Here is a 22,974-nt window from a genome sequence, read left to right as displayed (position 1 = left end):
TCGCTCTCCCACCTCCTCAACTTCTGCTCCTTTCTGTCACACGTTTCTGTAGCACATCGGATCATGCATAAATTCCCGGAGAGGCTTTGCCCAAGGGAGGGGAGTGCTGTACACACACACACACACACACACACACACACACACACACACACACACACACACACACACACAACAGACATTTCTGCCCGAGGTGAAGTGGAGTAGAGGTCAGCTGGTCTCTAGACAAAGTGAAATAAGAATATTATCCTGAGCATGTGATGCTGCGTGAGATCACACACTTTTTAGAGGACAGCCCCCTAAAACAGCTCAATGAGTAGGCAGAGAACAAGGGGCTGTTGGCTGGGTGTATGAGTGTAAGGGTTGAGGGAGGTTTGGTAGCTAGTTAGATGGCAGGTTAGAGGAGTAGATATTACAAAACAGAAAAAAGGGGGGGAAACAGCAAAAGTTGGAAATGTGTGAGCCTGTATTTCTCTGCTTAACTGGAAGTAACTTTTTGTAAGTGAATTTATTTGCTGGTGCTGCTTTTTGCTCTCCCTAACCTTCTGTGAGGACAAGAGGTTCTCACACTTTTAACAAGAATTTATATTCCCCCTGAGTGGAGTGCCTTTGACTTTTCACCATGAGAAGACTGTGTATGTCTTTAGTTTTCTTACAGCTGATTGGGGCTTGTGTAAGCCAGTTTCCTCGCCCTTGTGCCACTTCAGAAGGACTGCGGACCAAAGAGTGCTGTCCATTGTGGGATGGAGATGGCTCAGCCTGCGGTGCCCTGTCAGGCCGCGGTTTCTGCACAGATGTGGTCATTTCAGACGAGCCACATGGACCCCAGTACCCTCACAGTGGGATCGATGACAGAGAGCGTTGGCCTTTAGCTTTCTTCAACCGGACGTGCCGCTGTGCTGGAAACTATGGAGGTTTTAACTGTGGCGAGTGTAGGTTTGGTTACTGGGGTTCAAACTGTGCTGAGTACAGGGAATCAGTGCGCAGGAACATCCTGACTATGTCGACTGCTGAACAGCAGAAGTTCATCTCCTATCTGAACCTGGGTAAAAACACCATCAATCGTGACTATGTCATTGCCACTGGCACAAGGGCACAGATGGGAGAAAATGGTGAGAACCCCATGTTCTCTGAGATCAACACCTATGACCTTTTTGTGTGGATGCACTACTATGTGTCCCGAGATGCCCTCCTGGGAGGACCAGGGAATGTATGGCAAGATATCGATTTTGCTCATGAATCTGCAGCATTTCTGCCCTGGCACAGAGTCTTCCTGCTTCACTGGGAGAATGAGATCAGGAAGCTAACAGGAGATTTTAATTTCACCATCCCATACTGGGACTGGAGGAACTCCCAGACCTGTGACGTGTGTACCGATGCCTTGATGGGTGGACGCAACTCCCTTAATCCCAACCTCATCAGCACTGCCTCTGTCTTCTCATCATGGAAGGTAAGAAAAATTGATCCTCATGCCCTGGGTTTCAGTGTGTCTTAGAACGGAAATACCCATATTTGATTATATGTGGTCCTTTAAACAGTTTTTATACATTAACTCACTGAAAGTTCATTTTCTTGTAAAAACAAGCCCACAGGATTAAGTTGGTTCATCCTGTTAATCCAACTATTTGAGAGATTTTTATTTTAAAGTTGTGATTTTTGAAAGCAGCATTGTTCTGAATACTCAGAGAGTTCCATTAGTTTTCACTAATGCCTATTAATGCCCATTTACTATTTGTAAGAAAGCCATATTAAAGCCTTATGGAGGCCCGCAGGTTTGTGAGCTATAACAGCCCAAGAAACATGTATGTTTACGCTTTTGCATTTATACATTTGTATAGGTTATCTGCACCCAGTCAGAGGAGTATAACAGCCGAGAAGCATTATGTAATGCCACGGGGGAGGGTCCATTGTTACGTAATCCCGGCAACCATGATACCAATCGTGTGCAACGACTTCCCAATTCAGATGATGTGGAGTTCGCTGTGGGCCTCCCCGAGTACGAGACAGGACCCATGGACCGATTTGCCAACATGAGCTTTAGAAATGTCCTAGAGGGTAGGAGTGAGAGGCAGACACGCACATACATTTGTGTTAGTCCTTTCTTCTTTCATGTTTAATCACCAAAGTTCAGCTTAATCTTACTAAGCTTGTGAATGAGCACTGGCACATTGGAAACACAAAAGGTAGATACAAACCAGTGTGTGTACAAGGAATTGCAAACTCTAATGCAGACATCGACACTAAAACCTGCTAGTTATTTTATGTATTTATTGTTGGAGTTTAACACATCCTGCACACGTTATATCATTAGATATGCTTCCAGTTTTGTTGTAAATCACAGGCTGCCCCTTAAGCCGAGTCCTGAATTAAATTATATCAAGTGCATTTGAACGAGGTGTGAAAGAGGACATTCTTTCATCAGGACATCAATTCTGTTAAACCTTCAAATGTATTTAATATGAAAATGATTCCCCCGTTGTCTCAGAGAACTTTTGAAATTAATTATAATAAATTACATTTTTTGGTCGCACAGGTGAGCTGTAAGACTTTTAAGTCGTAATATATCTCAGTTCCTTCTCCTTTTTGTTCCACCAAGCTCACGTTTTTCTCTGCACAAACACTTTTCTCATATAAACCTACAAACTGTTTACTACTAAATTCATCCCTGAGTGTTATTTTCCTGTGTAAACATTGTTGCCATTCCTGTATCATGCACCTTCTGCAGGTTTTGCAAGTCCGCAGACGGGTATGGCCGTGTCAGGCCAGAGCACCTTGCACAACGCCTTGCATATGTTCATGAACGGTTCCATGTCATCAGTACAGGGTTCAGCTAATGACCCAATATTCCTGCTACATCATGCTTTCATTGACAGGTATAGTAACACTTATCCGCCCATATTATTGGCAAAAGGTAAACTGCACACACTGGGTGTAATGCAGTGAGAAAGATAAAAGTAGCGAGACCTAGAGAAGATGTAAGGATGAAAAGTTGCATATCATGTAGAATCATGATATATATTCAATTTTTTCATGTAGGTTTTTGTTTCTGTCCCTTTTCTCTTCTTATTCACTTCTTCTCTTCATTAGTATCTATGAGCGCTGGCTCAGGAACCACCAGCCTCCACGAAACAGCTACCCACGCACCAATGCCCCTATTGGTCACAATGATGGCTATTATATGGTTCCCTTCCTGCCTCTTTATAGAAACGGAGATTATTTCCTGTCCAATAAGGCTCTTGGATATGAATATGCCTATCTGTTGGACCCAGGTCAGTGCATAACTGTAAACATATCTCCTAAATGGCCTTTTCTTTAAGCTTTACTGTCCTATCCTATCTGTCTCACCATAGGTCAGAGGTTTGTTCAAGAGTTCCTGAACCCCTACCTCCAGCAGGCACAACAGATCTGGCAGTGGCTCGTGGGTGCCGGGATTCTGGGAGCTCTGATTGCTGCAATCATCGCAGTAATCATTGTTTTTGCAAGACGGAAATGGAAGCGCAATCAGAGGAAGAAGAGAGCATCAAGCTACGGGGAGAGACAGCCATTACTGCATAGCAGCTCAGAGGAAGGATCATCTTCATATCAGACCACTCTGTAACACAGGTACTGCACAACCCTGTGATGGTTATGAAGCCAATTAAAAACAAGAATCTGATTATGTTTTTTAAAATATAGTCATGTACAGATGAGCCAGTGAAGCAACTTTTTAAAAAAAAAGGAAAATACAGTTCATCCAAACAAGAAAAAAAATATTTACACCTCAGTGTCTTGCAGGTATCTACTATGGAATCAACAGAAAGGAAGTGGGTAGTGGTGATAGCACTGATAAATCACTGATATGTTAGCAACATAGCTGTCCGTGCAGACAGTTACAGGTTTTAAAAATAACTTTACATGGGTTTGCAGGATTTGTCTAATCTAATTAGGGTAGACAACAAGAAGCAACCTCCTTTGTATTAGCGTGATGGGGACAGGTGAAGCAAACCTTTAAGATTTGAGACCATTTAAAAAGAGACTATGAGCAAACAGCAGGGAGCTGCCACTGGGAGGATCACCTTAAAATGTTTTGCATTCAGTCGGCACACATTCGGAATAGAAAAATTATTTTGGGATTCCTTGAGGAAATAAGGCTCAAAGTAGTTTTTCTGATGTAGTTTTAACTTCCGGGGTTTTGTGAAATATGCAATAAATGTAAAAAATGTACATTAACCACTGTTGTGAGTTTAGTTTGAGTGGTTAAAAATATGATTTCAGAGAAAACAATGACTAAATTTCTAATGTGCTAATGTGTGTATTTGAACTGATGCTAAAAGACAGCGTGCAGTTTTTCTTGCAATCCTCTCACAAGCAAATTAACTGTAGTTGTTACAGTGCTTACAAAGATGAATCACGAGTTTGTACATGCTTCATTAAAAATCCAACTTGATGCAAATTTGCTGCCTATTTTTTTATGCAATAATGTTGATAATCACTTTTAAAAATAACTAGGAGATTGTGTATTTTACAGCATGGTGGCAGAAATCTGCATGTAATGCTGATTGACTGGGCTGTTCAGTTACTGCACTGCAGTGCGATGTTTGAGTGGTCATTACGACTAGAAATGTGTAGTTTCAATTATAAATAAATGTAAAACTAAATCACTCAATGATTGAAAACAGTACATTTAATAAAGATGTAATAAATATAAACCATTTATTTCATACTTGTGCCAAAAAAGAAAGTTGATCTTAAAGATTTAGATAAATGTCAAAAATTTCAAATTATAATTACAACGTTTACTCAGTTGATCAGAAAAAAATCAAGATGTTTATTCTTTGTAGAAACCTCCAGTCTCCAGTTTGTGGCATTCAAAAAAAATCAGAGGTTTTAAACATGACAAATACTAAAGTAAACCAGTAAATCATCATAACCTGAAATATGCTTCTGTTGTATACCTGTGAGTAGACTCAGTAAAGATTGCCAAAATCCTGCAGAACCTTGACATGTCAAATTGTACATTTATTTTAAACAATATAAATAAAGTAAGCAACAAAAAAAAAGTAAAAAAAAGCTTGAGGTGTAGTGGTGTGTAAAGACTGCATCATCGTGTGCCCATTTTTAAACCACACTGCCTCAGACTCTGAGATAAGTGTTGTAATACTTTTTTCTGCCTCTTAGTTTTGTCAAATGTCACACTTCCCTCCAGGCTGTCTACAAATCCTTCCACAGTGAGAGAAACATACAGACCCGTAACAATCTGCAGAGACCTAAAATCCTTGCCCCCTTTTCTGAGCGTTTAAATCTAACATGCATGCTAAACATACACTGCTTGACAATTTTCTTCGACCATCGCCCCAGTGTAAATTTAGCCCACAGTTGCCCTAAATTAACAGTACTGGTAATTACTAAAATCATTTTTATGTTGCTGTAATAGTTGATTCACCAGTATGCACATGTTCTTTAATAGAAATACCTTTAATGCTAAAATATAATTATTGTTATTATCCATTCATTTTCAGGTTTACTGCTTTACAAAAGTATGAAAAAATAGTAAAGCACATTATTAATATTATTATTTGAGTACGATACCAAATTACACTTAATTACCTGAACAGAGAAATCAGTTTTAGTGGTTTAATGTCTAATAAATTTGTTAAGCACTGTATTTGAAGAATGTGATCATCATTTAGTCAGCGTTCATCGACAAATCCAGGGTAATTACAACTTGGTAATAAGCAAGAATTAAGAATGTGTGAGCAGTATATTTTAGATGCTGACAAAACAAATGTTGGGCCAGTTGATTCTGGATGTAGAAGATATCCATATATTTTGGATATTTAGAACTAGGTGGGGGCTTGGCTCTTAAGTCTCTTAATACTGTGATAAGATCACGGTGAGTCACACCTTTTTCCTCACACTCGACTCCAACATGAGAATGCAATTTTACTCCACAGAGGGGTGCAACAGGGCAGGGATGATACAGAAGCTTCGGGAGACTCCAAGCTTTTCTCACATGTTGATTGGGTCACAAACCAAAGTCGAAGCTTATTTAAAGCACCCAACAGGCTGTTTCGATGTGCCAGACCTTTAGAAAACATGTACAGAGATTGAATATAAATAGTCTATCATTATTTAACTTTACAGTCAGTATTTATATCAAATGAAAATCCATCCAAGATTTTTTTAAGCAACCATGATTGTCCAAAGGTACTAAGAACTTTAATTTAACTAAAAACTTTTCCCATGATTGAATGAGAAGCCATCTACCCCAAAGTAGATGACTTCTACTGATATGCCCTGACAGTGTAGCACCAGCTCTAAAGTTTAATCAGCTGAACGACTCTTTGTTGAATTCGAATGTTGTTCCATTGTATTGAGGTGAGTTACACAGTCGGTGGAGAGTCCTGGAGATGCCCTTCGGTCCGCAGCAGAAAACACCAACACGTTTACTGAAACCACAGAGAAATCAATTTTAACAACAATGTTATATACACGTTTCTACAGCTACGAGACTCACTGGATAGTCCCACTGTACTCACTGTTTGTTGGATTTTTCAATTTCATCAAAGAGTAACTTCCACCTGGGCCGACCAATCTGCATCCTTGATGTGAGTGGGCGGTACTTCTCCTCGGACATGCTCTGCAAAAAAAGCATAAAAAACTAGGATGCTTTGAATTCACATTTGCATTAGATGTTACATAAAGTTAATGCTATTACTACTACAGAAAAAAAAACATAACAAAGAAACATTTATACTGTTTATGAGAAACATTTTTTGTTTGAGACTTCTATCAGATAAAGTGTACATCTCTCTAAATCAAAAAAGTGAAAAAGTCTGTTTTTTTCTCCTATTTTCTCCTAGAGGCTAAAAGAATGTGGTATCTAATTTAAGGGCCACCAGTGCTGGACATAGCTGTGTCAGTCTACTGTTAGTAGAGCAAAGGAAATTTAGTCACAAAAAGGTGAATGTAAATGAAATGGTAATCAACCAATAAACTGGCTGGTTTGGTGAACCTTAACACAGTTGGAAATTTGGAGCTTTTGGACATTTATTTTATTTTTATTGCAAAAAAGGGCAATTCAAATGCAATCTGCGTCCAGGACAGCAACAACCACAGTCCACAGTAATGTAAAGAGTAGTTTAACAAATTACTTTCTTGGCTAAGTAGTTAAATAATGTATCCTGTTATTTTTGAGAAAAGCAATGAATAATGTGGCAAACATTTTTGAGTAACCCCAAGGCTGATGGGAACACCCAGCGATGTTGTGTGATGCTAAACGGATAAAAAGACGTCGTCTCCCCGTCGGGGAATCGAACCCCGGTCTCCCGCGTGACAGGCGGGGATACTAACCACTATACTAACGAGGAGATAGGGAGAATTCGGCGTATGCCATACAAAAACAGAAGTCGGTCATTGTGACGTTATGCCTATTTGTAATGTATATTTATGTCAATAAGTCCATTGTATGTCCCGTAGCGGACACGGGTAGCTTCAGAATCGACGGCTAACTACTTCCTGTTATACGTCTTTGAAGCTCGCCGCTCGGGCCGCACGCTTAGTTTCTATACGGTAATGTAAATTCTCGGTGGACAAGTCACCGAGGTCACAAAATTTTAAAAAATGAATGAAGTAGGTGCTCGGACCAGAGAGGACCCCAGAGGACTCGATGCTCCGGACAGTTTAAAATAAGCAAGGGTCCGGTTGGGTCCGACTGACGTAAACTTCGTAATCAGACGTCCACCGCGAGAGTCGCACGAATACGTTCAAAACTCCTCAAAATGTTTTCGATAAACTAATATAACAGAATTATTTTTTTTCTATATTGGTTGGCTGTTACATCGCCTAAAAGAACAAAAGCGTTTGCTTTAATGGAACAGTCTAGAAAACATGCAACAGATACACTTTAAACTAGCTTCTCTCTGTTTGTAAAGCACCGCCCTCTAGTGGGTGGAGTTCTTAAAATCTAACAAAAGATCAACCGAGAAGAGCAAGTGACAATGAAATACAATAAAATTACAAGATTAGCAAAGAGAAACACTGATGTGTGTGTGTGTGTGTGTGTGTGTGCCACAATTACCTGCAAGCTGTCTGGTTGACTGATATACAGTTTCAGATTAAAGTAGTCCGGTCTGTTTTCGTTCCAGAGCTAAATGAAAAACATGGTTTGTAGTGTTGCTGATGTGTATTTGATTTCATTCATAAAGTATGATACAGGATATAAATGCAGCATTTATTTTCTAGATTTTTCTGAAATACAGAAGCAGAGGCGAGACTACAAACAGCCTCAAGACTGTGTGAAACCCAGCAAACAAAAAACAGAGGCTTTTTGCTCAAGTCTACAACTTCTGCTGTCTCACAGACACATACACCTCTGACCTTCGTCTGCCGAATGCCACAAACATTTAGAAAACTTGAATTATAGCTTGCCATTTAATTCTAGCATGATTCATATAACATGAAGGTTCTAACAGCCAGAGTTTGTCCTGACCTTGTGATGCAGAGCACACAGCAGCTCTGCGAACCAGTAAAACGACTGGAGTTCCTTGCAGACCCACACAAAATACAACCTCTGCAACCTGAAACCCATCCAGCCATCACTAGGTGTACAGCAGGAAGGAAGGAAGAAGTCCATTAATAAATGCCCAGTCTGTGCATCATTTATAAGCATATAATATATTTTTGTAAGAACTCACAGCAGCGCCCGCAGCACACAGGCGAACGGGGTGACTCCTATTCCGCCGGCAACACAAAGACTGACATCATAGTTGAATACCTCTTCTGACGGACCTCCAAATGGCCCATCAACATAAACTCTGAACATACAATGTGGACAAAAAAAACAACAACACAAAGAAAACAAAAGATCGTTGGCTGAGAAGCTACCAAGATAAATATACACATATGCAATTATATTTCTCCCTTGGGTCAAACACACATAAACATCCTGCATTTGAAATCCTAGTCTGGGTGCAGTTGTGTGTGTGTCTGTGTGTGTGTGTGCGTGTGTCTGTCTGTCTGTGCTCTGGTGTGTGTGAACTGACAAATAGACAGCAATCCCCCAAATACATAAATATCTCCACAACAGCTGCTCGCTCTCTTGTGTGATCAAGAATACACACACAAAAAATTAGACACAAACTTAACTCAATGTAACACAGAATACTGAGAAGATATCACACATGAAACTACATAAAAGATAAATAACATGAGGGCCATCCATATGAGGCGTGGTTTGTGAGGTTTGCCATTACTGTCACATAATCATGAATACAGGAATCTGTAACACTTCTGAAATATTTATATTCATGCTCAAAATATATTCCATTATTTTTAAAAAAAATGAAATTTGTTCCAACACAGGAGACCAAGGGGGTTTGGGCCTTTGATGGACTGTCTATCAAACACAGAGCAGGAAGAGCACTGAGTCAGAGGTCAAAAGGTTGAAACCTTAAGCCATTCTGGGATTCTGAGCCTTCATGAGAAATCAAGTCAGCCACATTATTTAAGCAGGCACACACAGAAACGTACTTGGGGTATCTCCTCTTTTGGGCCATGGGAAGGATCTCCATGTCTATCCTTGGCTCAGGAAGCAGCAGCTGTGTGAATCGTTCTGAGGACAGAGGAGAGGAGATCGTTTCAGGCATGGTGTGATTTGTGAAAAAACCAGAGGGATCTCCTAATGGTCACATATACTCTCAAGCCTATTAGAATATTTAAATACATAATGCTTCTGTCAATGTAACTTCCATCTATTCATTTTCTACTGCTTATCTGGGTCCAAGTTGCAGGGGCATGAGTCTGAGCAGAGAATCCCAGACTTGCATCACCTCAGCCTCCTGCAGCTCATCCAGGGTGACACAGAATTGTTTCCACGCCAGCTGTGAGATGTAATCTCTCCAGCAAGTCCTGGTTCTGCCCCAGGGGTCTCCTCTCACTAGGACATACTACAAATACCTCACCTGGGAGGCGTCCAGGAAGCATCCTAGTCAGATCCCTCAACTAACTCAGCAGACTCTTTTCGATGTGCAGGAGCAGCAGCTCTATTCTGACGCCCTCTAAATTGTCCGACCTCCTCATCCTGTCCCTTCGAGTCCCTTGAAACCCTTATATTGATGCTATGATTATTATTCCTTGTAATGCACTAATATCCTTATTCTTTCACCGATTTATTCAAAAACTGAGAAAAAGAAGGCAGAAATGGACAAGAGTAATCAATGGTTGCAATAGTTGTTAGTTTAAGTTGCAGGCTGCGTCAAGGTGACGTGTTCTTACATTTCCAAGGAGTTGCACGTCAGATTAGGTTGCAGGTAGGGTTATAGGGTTTTAGAAGTGTTTGCAGTTACAAAGTAGCTACGGCATGAATTTCCTACTGAAGCATAAATTCCCAGTAAGAGTTCATAAATTTTTGAAAATTAATTGGCCTGTAACACATTTCCAGCATCATAGGCTACAGGTCCTAACTCATGAATGTCAGTACTGATCTTTCCACTCAAAAACACACTTTATAGCTGCAGGATGTGGCAGACAGCAGTCCTGGTGCAAAGCTGCAATTCAACAAGTTAAAAAAATATGCACATCTCACCTTTGTGGGGAATTCTCAAGTGAACAATCAGACAAGCATATATTTCTAGAAATTATTTATGAGTCTGCTGTTGCTCTGAATATGGTTCATTTGTCTTTTATTTAGTTAGTATTAATTTTTACTTTGAATGGATGGTGCTGATTGGCCTACTGGAATGCTGAAAAGTGACAGGCAGTGTCATCTGTCACTGATCATAAGTACTGAAAATGAAAATACATTTCTGATTTTGTTCTTGTTCCCATTATAGACCGTTTTCAGATGTTGACACACACATACCCGGGGAGGTTAAAAATCGAATTACTCATGTACTCCATGTCAGGACTAATGAGCTGCAGTACTCATTGCATCACGTTAGTGTTTATCCTCAGCGTGCCTAAATTTCAGAAACAACTAATGACTGCAACGTAACCTCACATATGCCACATATCAGTACAAAGCCCCATCAGTCATCCTTTTATGATATTAAATATAACCAGAAAAAAATGCAGAGTTGGAGGATACAAGATAAACAAACAAAAATACGCTGATGTGGGACAAAAAGGCTGAGGGAGAAGCTTGTGCTCAAAAGATCAAAATGCTTAGAAAAACCTTATATGGAGCTGCTTCAAAATAAATCTAGCAACAGTATCTATATGTGATATATGTCCCAACACTGGTCATGAGCAATGCAACTAAAAGTACAGATATCGTTACCATGCAGAGATGTAGGCCCTTTCAGTACATCATTTCTGTCCTTCTCATTTCATCCTGTCATCCAGGATGATTAACTTCCCTTGGTGTGTATTAGGGTGTGTACCAAAGCAAGTGGAAAGGACAGTAAGTGTTTTAGCCAGAACTTCCACTAAAAGATATTTCCTTAAAGTTGGCTGCATGGTAACCAGTCCCTTTTCCTGAACAGACTGCACATACTGTGTCCAAATGACATCAAGTCCTCGTTCTGGTTTTATTAGTTAATGGAGTTCAAGAATGGTAAAAACTGCATTCTTGCCATTTTTAACATTCTTGAACTCCATTAACTAATGTGTCATCTAGGAAGATGATGAACCTGTGGAAACAATCTTGGCCTTGAGGTAAAGAAGGAGTCTTGCACACTCTCACTCACACACACAAGGAGAAAAAAACAGGGCATGATTACACACATCAGAATGCAGCTCTTCAGAAATGTGTCCTCAGCAGAGAGAACAAAACAAAACAGCTTCCATCCTGTCAGCTTTGATAGGGAATAGAAACTATGTGTCACTCTTTTCTCTGTGTGTGTGTGTGTGTGTGTGTATGTGTGAGCCCACCAGTCCAGTCTCCCACAACTCGCAGATGGATGCCCAAAGTTTCCTTGTTCTCTGTGGGACACTGTGAGGAGTTAAAGGGCTGACAGTTACTCAAAATACAAACACACACGTTAACACACAGAGACACGTGCAGCTAACACAAGAAAAACTGGCATACACACAAACACATGGGTCAGCACATATACAATACATAGCTACAGCTCTTTTCACTAAATTTAACAATCTACACACACACACACACATTGATGGACACACACACGCACGGCCTTCCTGTTGGCAGACAGTGTTACTAGCCTCAGGGGTCTGTCTGCTCTCTGTCAGAGTGATTCTCTACCCTCCTCCTCAAAGCTCTATAACACACCAGGCATAGGCATGCACAGTTATTGTGCTCCTTTGTGGGAATCAGTGGGTTTTGTATGTGGCTGCGTGTGTGTGTGTGTGTTTGTGTGTAAATGATTCCATCCCTTCCTGCTGTGCGAGCATACAGGGATTTCTTTCTCTTCTCCTACTGTATCATGGAATCTGAACTAATCCCGTAAGCATCAATACACAGCGTGAAACACAATATTACTGCACAGCCCAGGTGTCAGTCAAGTGCCAGTCATCAGCAGAGGGTGTGTTGAGTATCTACTAATAAACATCTGCATTCACATGTGTATACAGAATATATGTGTGCTTGCACTGTGTCACGACAGAGGAATGCGTTAAAGCGAGCTGCAGTAGGTCTTACCATTGTGAGCGTGAAGGGATGGTTCTCAAATGAGGAGACACCTGGGCAGTTAAGAAGAATATGCTGAGAAAAAAGAGGAGGACGGGAAGTTGCAGAGAGCCAGCAGGATGTAAAAGAAGGAGGACGGGGGGATTAGAGAGGGGGTATGTCGAGAGAAAGAAATCATCAGATGAATCAAATGAGTGGAATTTCCCTTCTCTCCAAAAAGCAGCGGATATTTGACCTACTCACCTGTCCAGGTCGAGCTTTGAAGTTCTTTTTCAGCATGCGCAACTCCACGACATCACAAGGGTGCCTGATGACTGTCACTATGGTAACAGGGTCACGGCTCTGGATGTAGCGGTAGAAACGCTCCACACAGTAGAGACAGAGAGGACCAGACACCCACAGCCACGTCTACAGAAACAACACAGCACAAACCAGGCATATGGGATAGATAATGAAAGCAGTTTCACAAAGACAGCTTTATGTCATGTGTGTTGCTCTCCTGAGTTTATTTTTTTTGCGATGTCACTATGTTACAAGATCTCAGCAGTTACTCTGGTGTGACCCCAACACTGTCACATAAAAGGAAAGATCTGAAAAATCAATGACTTAATAGCTCATGTGGCTCATGATCCATCACAGTTCCTGGTTACTGAAACGAGTGGACTACAGAAAGAAAAAGTTTTGTTGGTTCCAACTTTGTTTGGTCTTTTTTGTAGATAATGGCTCCCACTGTGGTTCTCTGGACTCTCAAAATCTTAGAAATTGCTTTGTAATTCTTTCCAGACTGAAAGATATCAGTGACTTTGCTGTTTATCTTGAGATTCTTAAGATCATGACATGATGTGTCATTTTTTAAAATCTTTCACTTTACTTCACTTTGTCAGACAGGCTGTATTTAAGTGATTTCTTGATTCAACAGGTCTGGGAGCTATCAGGCTTGAGTGAGGCTAGCTTTCCAGAAACTCTGCTTTATCGCAGTTAATTCACGATTTAACAAGCAGAGAGTGATTTCATTTATTTTGCCCAGTCAGTTAAGTCTTTATTTAAAAAGTGCATTTTGTATTTACTCCCACAAAGGGGGCAAATACTTTCGCGCAGCACTGTAAGCAAACCAATGACTGCTGCCGCTGTTCTGGTGGCATCAGTATTTGAAAAGTGGTTTGAATCATGAGGCTTGGCGACTGGAAACTTTGCATAATAAAGGCCATTCAAACTACAGCAGCCGAATTTTCCCTCGGGAATGTATCTAAGTCGGCGAATGTTAGTACAGAAATGTGTACCAGGTATTTTCTATCAAAGCTTTGTAATTCCATCAGCCTGCTCCCCATCACAATAACCCGAGGAGTCTGAATCAAATCCAGCTGAAAAGAGAGAGTACGCTCACAAGCATAAATACTAAATCGACTGATATCACAGTGTGAGGTTTTTCTCTTCCTTTCTGTTGGCAGTTACCTGTAACAGACTAATTGCTCGCAGCTTCAGTAAAGCCCTGGGAGCACAACTGTACTTAAGGGGGGATTTATGGAACCAGCTCGTTGCTTAACGACCAAGTGCAAACACATCATCACACACGCAGGAGGAAACACACACAAAAACAGGCCTTGATGTAGAGAAAGGATGCAGCCCCTCCCTAGCAGTATTACACCCCTGCTCAATGGGACCAGCTCCTACCAACACTTCCCAAATACCCAGCATTCATCCAAAAGCCCCGACCATAAACCCTAAAACACTGACGAAGACTTAAACAAACATTTCCTTCAACTCAAACCAAAACACAAACACATGTAAATATGCTCATAACACACATGCCTGGACCACTCACACACGCACACATGCACACACACACTCTGACCTGGGGATAATGTGGCTGGAAGCGAGCGTCCTCGTTGCATCGCCTCTCCTCTTCTTCACTCGTGTCCAGTTCATCTCCCTGCTGCTCGGTGCTGCTCTGGTTGGCTCTGAAGCAACCAGGGGGGTGTGCCTCTATGTTGGTCTGATACTTTAGAGCTCCACTGATGAAAACAACATAATGTTTTCATCAGTCACACTTTAGCACATTTACTCATCACTCTTTTACGACTACTCAGGCAAAATAGATTTAAAATGAAAACTAGGGGCTGACAGTTCAACCACACAGAAGAAAAAACAGGCGCGAACAAGCACTTGGCTGAATGGGATGACTAGTACCTGCATTTGAATTTCACCTGAAAGACTTTCAGTTCCTTGGAAAAACAAATGACTCTGTGTGTTGCATAAGTGTAGAGGGGAAACCCAAACACCCACATGCACTGTTAGTGCTACCTACCCAACCATGTGTATCATCAGGATGACGTAGAAAACAATGAAGAGGTTGTGTGTGTACCAGAAGATCTCATAGTTGGACATGCTGTAATAAATTACAAGACGATCAGAGTTTACTAAGGACATGATGTACAGACTCCCAGCTCAGAGCCTGAGTGAGGAGAACATCAAAGATCAGTAAAGAGGTCGTTACACAGAACAACCCCCCCATAAACACTGCAGACAACAACCAAGCTCTGTATTCTCCCTTTTTGAATGCAGCTCTTTTTTAATGGTAACTAAGATATACACAGCGTGGCTAAGATATCCTGTTACACCCAACAATGTCATACGATTCTTCTGGTTCTGTACTAACCAAAACATAGCTTAATCTGTCAATCATTCTCCAGAAACAACAACTAAACACAGCATAAATCTCTTTTAAGAACTTAAAAGAGAAACTATTAGAGCAACGTATCGCTCTCTGGCATGCAGTACAAAGCTCTGTTGTTTCTCTGAGTTAACTGTACTTGATCATGAAGTGGAATGATGCTAGAAGAGATTACTCAAGTTATCCCAATCTATCATTCCTGGGAAAGTGGAAGGAATCTTTGGAGAGGAAAGTTCCATTTCAAAAAATAAATACATAAAATTATTGCATCTTAGAATTCATTTCATGCATATTCTCACTTGAAATAAATTAAACACTGTGGCCCGTGACTTTTTCTTTTTTTTACATTAAGCTGTAAAAGTGGGCTTCTCTTCAAAGTCGTTAGATGAGCTCATAGAGCACACATTTTCTCCTCCATGGGCATCGTAACGCAAAGCTTCTCACAACTCAACACTTTCTAATGTTAAAGGCAACAGGGAGCAGACATGAAGGTACTGCAATCCGTAAAACATAAATAACCTTGGAGACTTTAAAGTAAGTTCATATCCGTGGATCACTGACTCATTAAGCAGGTATTCTTCTGCTGTGCAGCCGCCATCATCCCACCACTCCAGCCACTTAGCCAAATTCTTATCTAAAGCCTTAAGTGGTCTGGAAAAGCCTCTTATCCCCTGTTCAATTACCGAGGAAATCAGGGAGACCGTTCGGAAGACTAATACACGTATAGTGAGTGACCCACTATGACCTGAATAAGGACAGAGCTGTGATTTTCTTTCCCACAACCTTCTGTTATTGTGCCTCCTCATGGTCTCCAGCTTACATTTCACTTTGACTAACACAAAATGAGTCATGAGCTCAGACAGAAAGAGAAAAGCGAAGAAACACAACACAGAGATACTGATGTCTCGCCTTCTGTCTGACAGACAGACATAAATACAAATCATGTTTGTATCGAGGAGCGGAGACGTGGAGCCGGGCTCCAATTCATCCCAATTACAGTTGCTCATCAAGTCTATGAGGGTTCTTTCCTCGCTTCTATTAATACAAAGACTATGATGACTATTATAATGGTGGTCTGATTTAGCCTACCGTACACAGTAGGAGGAGGATATGAACATCAGGAAGAGGATGAGGACCAGCAGCACACCAGTGACTCCTGGGACTAAAGACAATAACTCAGTTACAGAATGGAGACAAAGCCAACAAAGTACTTAGGGGTCACAAACATACATATAAAAATACACATAAGGGAATTGTCTGCTCACACGTTTAAAGCAATATTTGCCATTTAATTTAATATAAAAACTGAATTTCAAAAACACAACATGACTTCCTATTCTTTCTAAAGCCACTAATCTGTACCATAGTGCATGACAAAGAGTAGTCCTTACTTGTGGTCAGAATAATCAGCATGGGGTCCTAGGAAAGAAAGCAGAAAATAAGAATTGTGTTCACTCTTCTGCATCTGTTTTTGTGAGGACCGATGAAGAGTTTTTGATCTCACAGACGAAGCCAAGTCTGTGCTTTGGAGAGAAAACTGTCTGCAGGCTTTTTTCCAACACATCACTTCAGCTGGTGACTTTCTAGAATGTTCTTGAAGGTGAGCTAATCAGCAGACAAAATCTCCAGACGACTAGCTTTGGCTAAAAGTGTGGACATATTTGGATATTTCCTTCACTTGCTCAAACAGGTTGATGCTTTCAGATTTAGAGATTGGTGTGCTTCACAATGAATGCGTCTCTGATTATGTAACAGTAGCTTAAGCTTTGATATAAAAGACAGTTAATCATCTGGCAATCCAGCAATCATGTTTTCTTTTAGTGGATGTTTTACATTGTGAATGACCAGGTGTGCAGGACTGTTTTGCTCATGTGCTCCAGATGTGGTCAGACAACAGGTTTCAAGCATGTCTTGAAACTGGAAGCACAGGATTTGCGGTGGGACGTGTCACTGTGATGGTGAGTTCAGGGGGGTGTGCTTGAGTCTCACCTCTCCTCTGTAGCGAGCCAAATTGAGAGCCGGAAAGTCATCTGAGTATCTCACACTGAATCTGACAAGATTAACCAGGTGGGCAGAAACGTGCATAACTAGAGGAGAAACAAAACGTTACACTGTGCTGATTTAAAACACATTTAGTGCGCACATACAAGACTTCAAACAGACACGCTCTCACTTAATTATACATGTTCAAATGAACTGCCGTCAGAAACTCATACAAACATTTCTTTGTCTATTCAGCAAAAACTCAGCAAAACAACCTCCCCACTTACTAGCTGGCACACACACACACACACAGGACACACACTCCTAGCTGACATCATGGCCAAACCACGCAGTTGTTCAACAGCTGATGGAATTAGAGGGTGTGATCACGAGACACAAGGGTCCTATTTTCTCTACTCGCATCCTTCGTCACTCCCACTGCCTCCTCTATTGCTCTCTTTTCTTTCCTCCTCCTCTCCGTCTGTCTCTCCCGCTGCCTCCCTTTGTTGTCATTTGTTGTCTCTGAGTTTTGTTTTTCAGCACATGAGAACTTTGCCCCGGGGTTGGGGGCGGGGGGACGCATATGCATAGGGAACTGCTGAGTAATGTTTAATGAGTTGAGAGGTGAGTGATGATGAAGATAAAAGAAGAACTTAAGTTTACAGGCAAAGAACAGATGCCAGCATTTGAAGTTTTTTTTAAAATTTTTTAAATTTCTGTCATTCTGCTGCCAAAATCTCAGCCGATCAACCCAGGCTGGAATATCCGTGAAACCACAGAATGGAAGATTTTAACCGACGTTCCCAGTCCCCAGATAATGGATTGCTTCTTTCTGACCATTTTGGTTTTAAGTAAAATGTCACTCCAACTGTTATATGGGCCGTGATAAAATGTGCTCTGAAGAAAATACAGGCATTCTGTTTCTATTTAATGCAAGTTAGCATGCTGATGTATGAATGTAAGCTGGTGAACATCAGTCTTTCTCTTCCATGGAGATGAACCTGCTTAATAAGCAATCAAGTAACGCAGTTTGATTGGTTAAACACTCTCAGCTGATGAATGAATGGCCTTATTTATCACTTTATCAGTAATCAGTAATGCATAATTTTGACAATCATCGTCTGGCCAGCTCGTCTCTGCAACCACCATTAATCACATTAATTAGTTAGATATTTAGAGCGAGGCAGGACCTTTTTACAATGCCCGAATCTCTGCTGCAGGAAAGCTCACAGCATGTGGCTTACCACTAACTTTACCTGCGGTTCAGCTTTTTGTGACACATGCAAGTAACTATAAGAAACAGCAATGCCGGTCAGGCTTCCCAGAAACATATGAATGAATAAGAGGAAGACCCCTGCAAAGAAGAGAGCCACTGGACCCACGGCTGCTTGCGGCTCCCATGATGTCATAGGAGACCCATAAGAATAACATACACACAGGACACGTAGACAGTAAAAAGAAACACAAACAGCAAGAAGAGCATCACAGCTGGTTCAGCAGAAATGCTGAGCCAGCATGGATTCATGTGTACACATTCAGCACACAGACTAACACAGACAGGCACACAGTGATACATGAATGAATATGAGGCAGGGTGACGAGTGACAGCTTTTACCAGAAAAGATGCAGATGGCAACGCCACACGCCACATGAAAGGTCTTGGACTTGTCCAGCAGTCTGCGTGTCTTTCTGCTTGATATCTGCATCAGTGTGTGTGTCACACAGACAATAGTATTATTCACGTGGCTGGGATTCAATGAAAACACCAACTAATCCTCTTCCTTCTACCCTAATCAAGACTGCAATCCTTTTATGTTTCTATATTCATATTTGCCTCTGTATTTTTTAGCAGTTCTTTTACAATATATGAGTCGCTTTTACAGAATAAGCCCCACAACCTGTTTTCACTGATACAACCAAACCCACTTGGAAGTTCTTCTTCCCGTCCCTAAAAACTCCAATGATCCATCCGAGCTGTAGTATTTCTTACCATCCGTGTTCCTCGTACAAAGGTCACCAGAGAGCGACACATGGGCAAAAGCACCAAGCTGCAGTTCAGGTTTAGCACAGTTGCAGATGCCCTGCTGATGCACAATCCTAGCTGGGAAAGACACACACACAGACACACACACACACACACATACATTGTTAGGCAAGTTGCCAACACTAGGCCTCATTTGGTGGGTGTAAAGTGGCCTGGTGGATTAAGGTGCACATTTTTGATTATTCCCATTCAGATATCAGCTATTCAATCATGGCCAATTGAATAGCTCGTAGTGCTAGATAAAACTACCTTTGTCTTTCTCAGAATAGAGAGCTAAGGACCCCTTTAGGAGTCTGTTAGTCTTTAAATGGAAGACATTCGTTTATTTTGAAAGTCATCCAGTTTTTGGCTTTAAAAAGGGATTTAAAAAGACTGGAAAACACTGTTTATTCTCTAAGTATACACTCAAAGACTCTTCTGACTACACCACTGTTTTGCCACCACTTGCAAGTTTTACAGTCTGTCATCCTTTCAGTACAGAGCAGGTTAAGTAGAGGCCCCTAACAAGTTGATGACAAGTGGACAGTTTACCTGAAGCGACACAGGGGGGACGTCTGCTGTGTAATGTGGTTTTACAAATCTTAATCTTAGAGCTCGACAATCGAAGCTGTTTTCAAGCTTAAAAGCCGGACGTCCTTTGGCATCTTGTAAACACAGCACATTTAAACACTTTCTTGGCAGCCTGAGCGTGCGCTGCAGGTGCCGTCTCTTCTGATTATCCCCAAGAAACTGAAATGACTGGTGTGAGAGATGAAGGTAAGCACAGATCAAAGACGGAGAGCGCGTCTGAAACTGGAGTCCAGCCTTTGAAGGGATGGGGGATTTAAATAGCAGTAAAGATTTGTGATGGCTGTAAGAGATGCAACATAATATAGGAAGTGCGCTTAAAACAATGCGATTCCTTAAGGCGGCAGCAGCTTCAGTCACCAGTTTCATGTGATTAGCTGTCACAGTGTGCTGTACAACAGATGCTGAAATATAAGAATGTGGTGAAACAACTGGTCAAGAGTCAAAATCTACATATAGCAGATGATGGGGGGAGACCAGCATGCTTATAAATCAGACGCCTACACCTTTGAAAGACTTCCCACACACACACGTTCACTCAGCATACCTTACTAAGAACAGCTGACGCCAAAACCAAGCAGGAGGTCTGATATCCTCCCTGCTTTCTGTACATCCCCAAAACCCGATTTACACAGGTGAAGGAGAAAAGTTGGATATATGAAGTTTGAGCTGGATTCAGTTTGCCTTCGAAATACATCTCCGTCTTGCATGTACACACGTACACGTGCAGACACACACATAAGCTTAAGCCCTCTGGTAAGGCATTCAGCAGCGTGCCCACACTTGCCCCTCTCTCCCCTTTGCTATCCACTGTACACGCAGTGCAATAGCTCGCACATGCTGCTCGCTGCCACATCTAATTTTATCACTTCCAGCTTTACCTTTGTTTTTTTCATCTGCTGGCTTTTCATACTAGCTTTAACAACTTCATTTACAAATACTTGTACTGTATTATATGTGCTAAACTTTGTTCTTGGCACATTTCAGTTATCAGTTTGGAGTTTGTTCAGCACAATTTGATATATTTTTAAACACAGAATCCAGGTGAGTGCTTTTTTTTTTGCTATATTTGCATAAAAAATGTGATTTTTGGGAGAAAATCACAGATCTGGTGCAGAAGTAATGACTGCAATTATTATTTCCAAAGACAAGGAACTTTTTCACTCACACAAGCATGCATCGAGAGTCACACACCCACGCCCACAGAGACACCATTGAGACCTTGTGACAAAAATTACACCACATGAGCGAGCAGGCATTAAAATCTAAACCTGATTCTATGTGTGTGTGACTGGTTGACCCAGCTCATGTCCCTGCTGCCTGGTTCTGGAGGTCACAATAACAAGCCAATACACGTGGTGCTTTTATCTCTTCCTTAACAACAATAAGAATCAAATTTTTCGCAGAAAATAGTGTAAAAGTCACACACACAACCTTGTTTATTTGTGGAATTATGAAGAGCACTGTAGGTCTACTGAATAAAGCTACTGTCAGCGGTTCCCTTACTCACAAGAACCAGGGATTTTTCACTTATCAGCCAAAATATGTGAATCACTACATCATGGAGCTACACTTTGTAGGCCTTATGAAGGTACATGATTTATAAGTAATCTCAAATGATATGGTGGAAATGACAGAGCAGAGGAAAAAGCGTGATTTCAGAAGACGAAAGTCACTTATACGTTTCTCACAGCTGGTAAAAACACAGCTGCTACTTACATCATTAAGAGTGACCTTGTTATTTTCAGTTTTCTTTTGTGAATGTTAGCTGGCATCAACAATATCATGACCTTCAGGGTCACTGATGAGTTTTTCCTGTCTCACATGACAAGATGTACAAAAATAAAAATCTTGGAAAATCTGTTTATGTCTAATCAAACATATGCAGCTAAGAAAGGGTTTGATGTAAGGGCTCAGTAAAGGGTCCGTTTCCTTCTTTAAGCTTGGTTCAAAACAACACATCTAGAAAGTGCATGTAAATGTATCAGGTCTCACCCCGAGCATCTTGTAAAGGTAGTGGTATTGCTGTCCAGTGAAGTAGAGCAGGAAGGTGCTGATGAACAGCCAGGTGTTAACTCCCAGCCACAGAATCTACCCCCACACACACGCAGAGAGACACACACACACACACACACGGAACACATCATCACAAACAGCACAAGAAATTGCCTGTAAACGTCTCGTGCACATCTGTATCTGAGTTCAGGCCACAGCTGCCCTACAATAGCCAAGCAGACTGCATGGATACAACATGTACTAAACACAGTAACTGAGCAGCAACAGATTCATTTGAGCGTTCTTGGAGAATTGTGTAAGTTAAAGATAAATAACAGATATATTAACGAGTCAGTTAACAGATTTAAGTGGAGATGGGTGGTTTTCAAATGTCAGACAAAAACTTTCCCCACCAGGACGAAGTACTTCCCTCCTTCGTTGGCCACCCAGCTCCGCGCCGACACAACCATGATGCCTTCAGGGGCTCAGCAGCTCCCCAAACTTTTCACCAAAGCTCCGGTGCGGTCAAGATCTCAGAGACTCGTCCTCCCTGCAGCTCTGCCTCAGTCTGTATGCCAGACTGCAGTGTCCACAGAGCAGCCGGTGCCTGCTCAGTCCAACCTCCCAGGAACTCCTCCGTTCACAGTGCATTTTCACTTTTTAGCCACCACAGCTCTTTCTCTCTCTGCCCCTCTCACCAGTCCCCCCCATGAACGACACGCAAGGACATTAAGACAGCAGCTTCCCTAAAACATCGTGAATTTATAAAAATACACAGGACGTGCTCATTGAAACCACAAACACACTTGGGGGGAACAATAAACTACGATTAATCGCACCTTGCTGCGTTTTTCTGGCACTAGAGGGCGCTATAGACAAGCGTATCCCCGTGAAGTCTCCCATCTTTGACTCTTATGAGGTACTTTTTAAAAAATTATACTTACACTTTTAATCACACATTTTAATTGCTGTTTTTTAATTACAAAGAGTTACAAAGTTGAAGTTTATTTGAAGCCGGAGTGTCACACTCTTTCTTTTGTCTGATCTGAAGTGGGGTTGGTAGGTCGATAATCAAAGGAGCTTGCAAAGAAAAGCGTCTGGACTTCTTTAAGTTGCTTGAAGACGTTTCACCTCTCATCAAGCTTCTTC

The 22,974-nt window shown here is 41.3% G+C and overlaps 2 protein-coding genes and 1 non-coding gene across 4 annotated transcripts; 1 reads left to right on the top strand and 2 right to left on the bottom strand.

The window, feature by feature from the left end:
* The first annotated feature begins 352 nt into the window (after nt 1-352).
* On the top strand, nt 353-4,423 carry tyr (tyrosinase). The gene is made up of 5 exons (XM_005720711.1): nt 353-1,447; nt 1,836-2,052; nt 2,723-2,870; nt 3,085-3,266; nt 3,348-4,423. The coding sequence occupies exons 1-5, from the start codon at nt 620-622 to the stop codon at nt 3,593-3,595; spliced, it is 1,623 nt and encodes a 540-aa protein (XP_005720768.1). The 5' UTR covers nt 353-619; the 3' UTR covers nt 3,596-4,423.
* A 268-nt stretch (nt 4,424-4,691) lies between these two features.
* On the bottom strand, nt 4,692-22,430 carry nox4 (NADPH oxidase 4). 2 transcript variants are annotated; one of them, XM_005720709.2, is made up of 18 exons: nt 22,239-22,430; nt 21,826-21,921; nt 19,210-19,320; nt 18,835-18,919; nt 17,226-17,323; nt 16,628-16,655; nt 16,326-16,398; nt 14,871-14,951; nt 14,418-14,577; nt 12,809-12,973; nt 12,578-12,640; nt 11,848-11,908; nt 9,508-9,589; nt 8,673-8,792; nt 8,468-8,576; nt 8,057-8,125; nt 6,516-6,616; nt 4,692-6,425 (listed from the first exon to the last, which is right to left on the bottom strand). In XM_005720709.2, the coding sequence occupies exons 1-18, from the start codon at nt 22,293-22,295 to the stop codon at nt 6,305-6,307; spliced, it is 1,680 nt and encodes a 559-aa protein (XP_005720766.1). In that variant the 5' UTR covers nt 22,296-22,430; the 3' UTR covers nt 4,692-6,304. The 2 variants fall into 2 exon arrangements, with proteins under 2 accessions (XP_005720766.1, XP_013766660.1); XM_013911206.1 differs by lacking the exon at nt 22,239-22,430 and having other exon boundaries at nt 19,210-19,316; nt 21,826-21,897.
* trnad-guc (transfer RNA aspartic acid (anticodon GUC)) lies at nt 7,275-7,346 on the bottom strand. The gene has a single exon. It is a non-coding gene; the product is annotated as a tRNA-Asp (tRNA).
* Nucleotides 22,431-22,974: the final 544 nt, after the last annotated feature.

The sequence above is a fragment of the Pundamilia nyererei genome, unplaced genomic scaffold (genome assembly GCF_000239375.1).
Source record: "Pundamilia nyererei isolate P.nyererei 1_Seehausen unplaced genomic scaffold, PunNye1.0 scaffold00003, whole genome shotgun sequence".
Lineage (NCBI taxonomy): Eukaryota > Metazoa > Chordata > Actinopteri > Cichliformes > Cichlidae > Pundamilia > Pundamilia nyererei.
The sequence above is the reverse complement of the archived record's forward strand: the minus strand, read 5'-3'. Positions and strand labels throughout refer to the sequence as shown.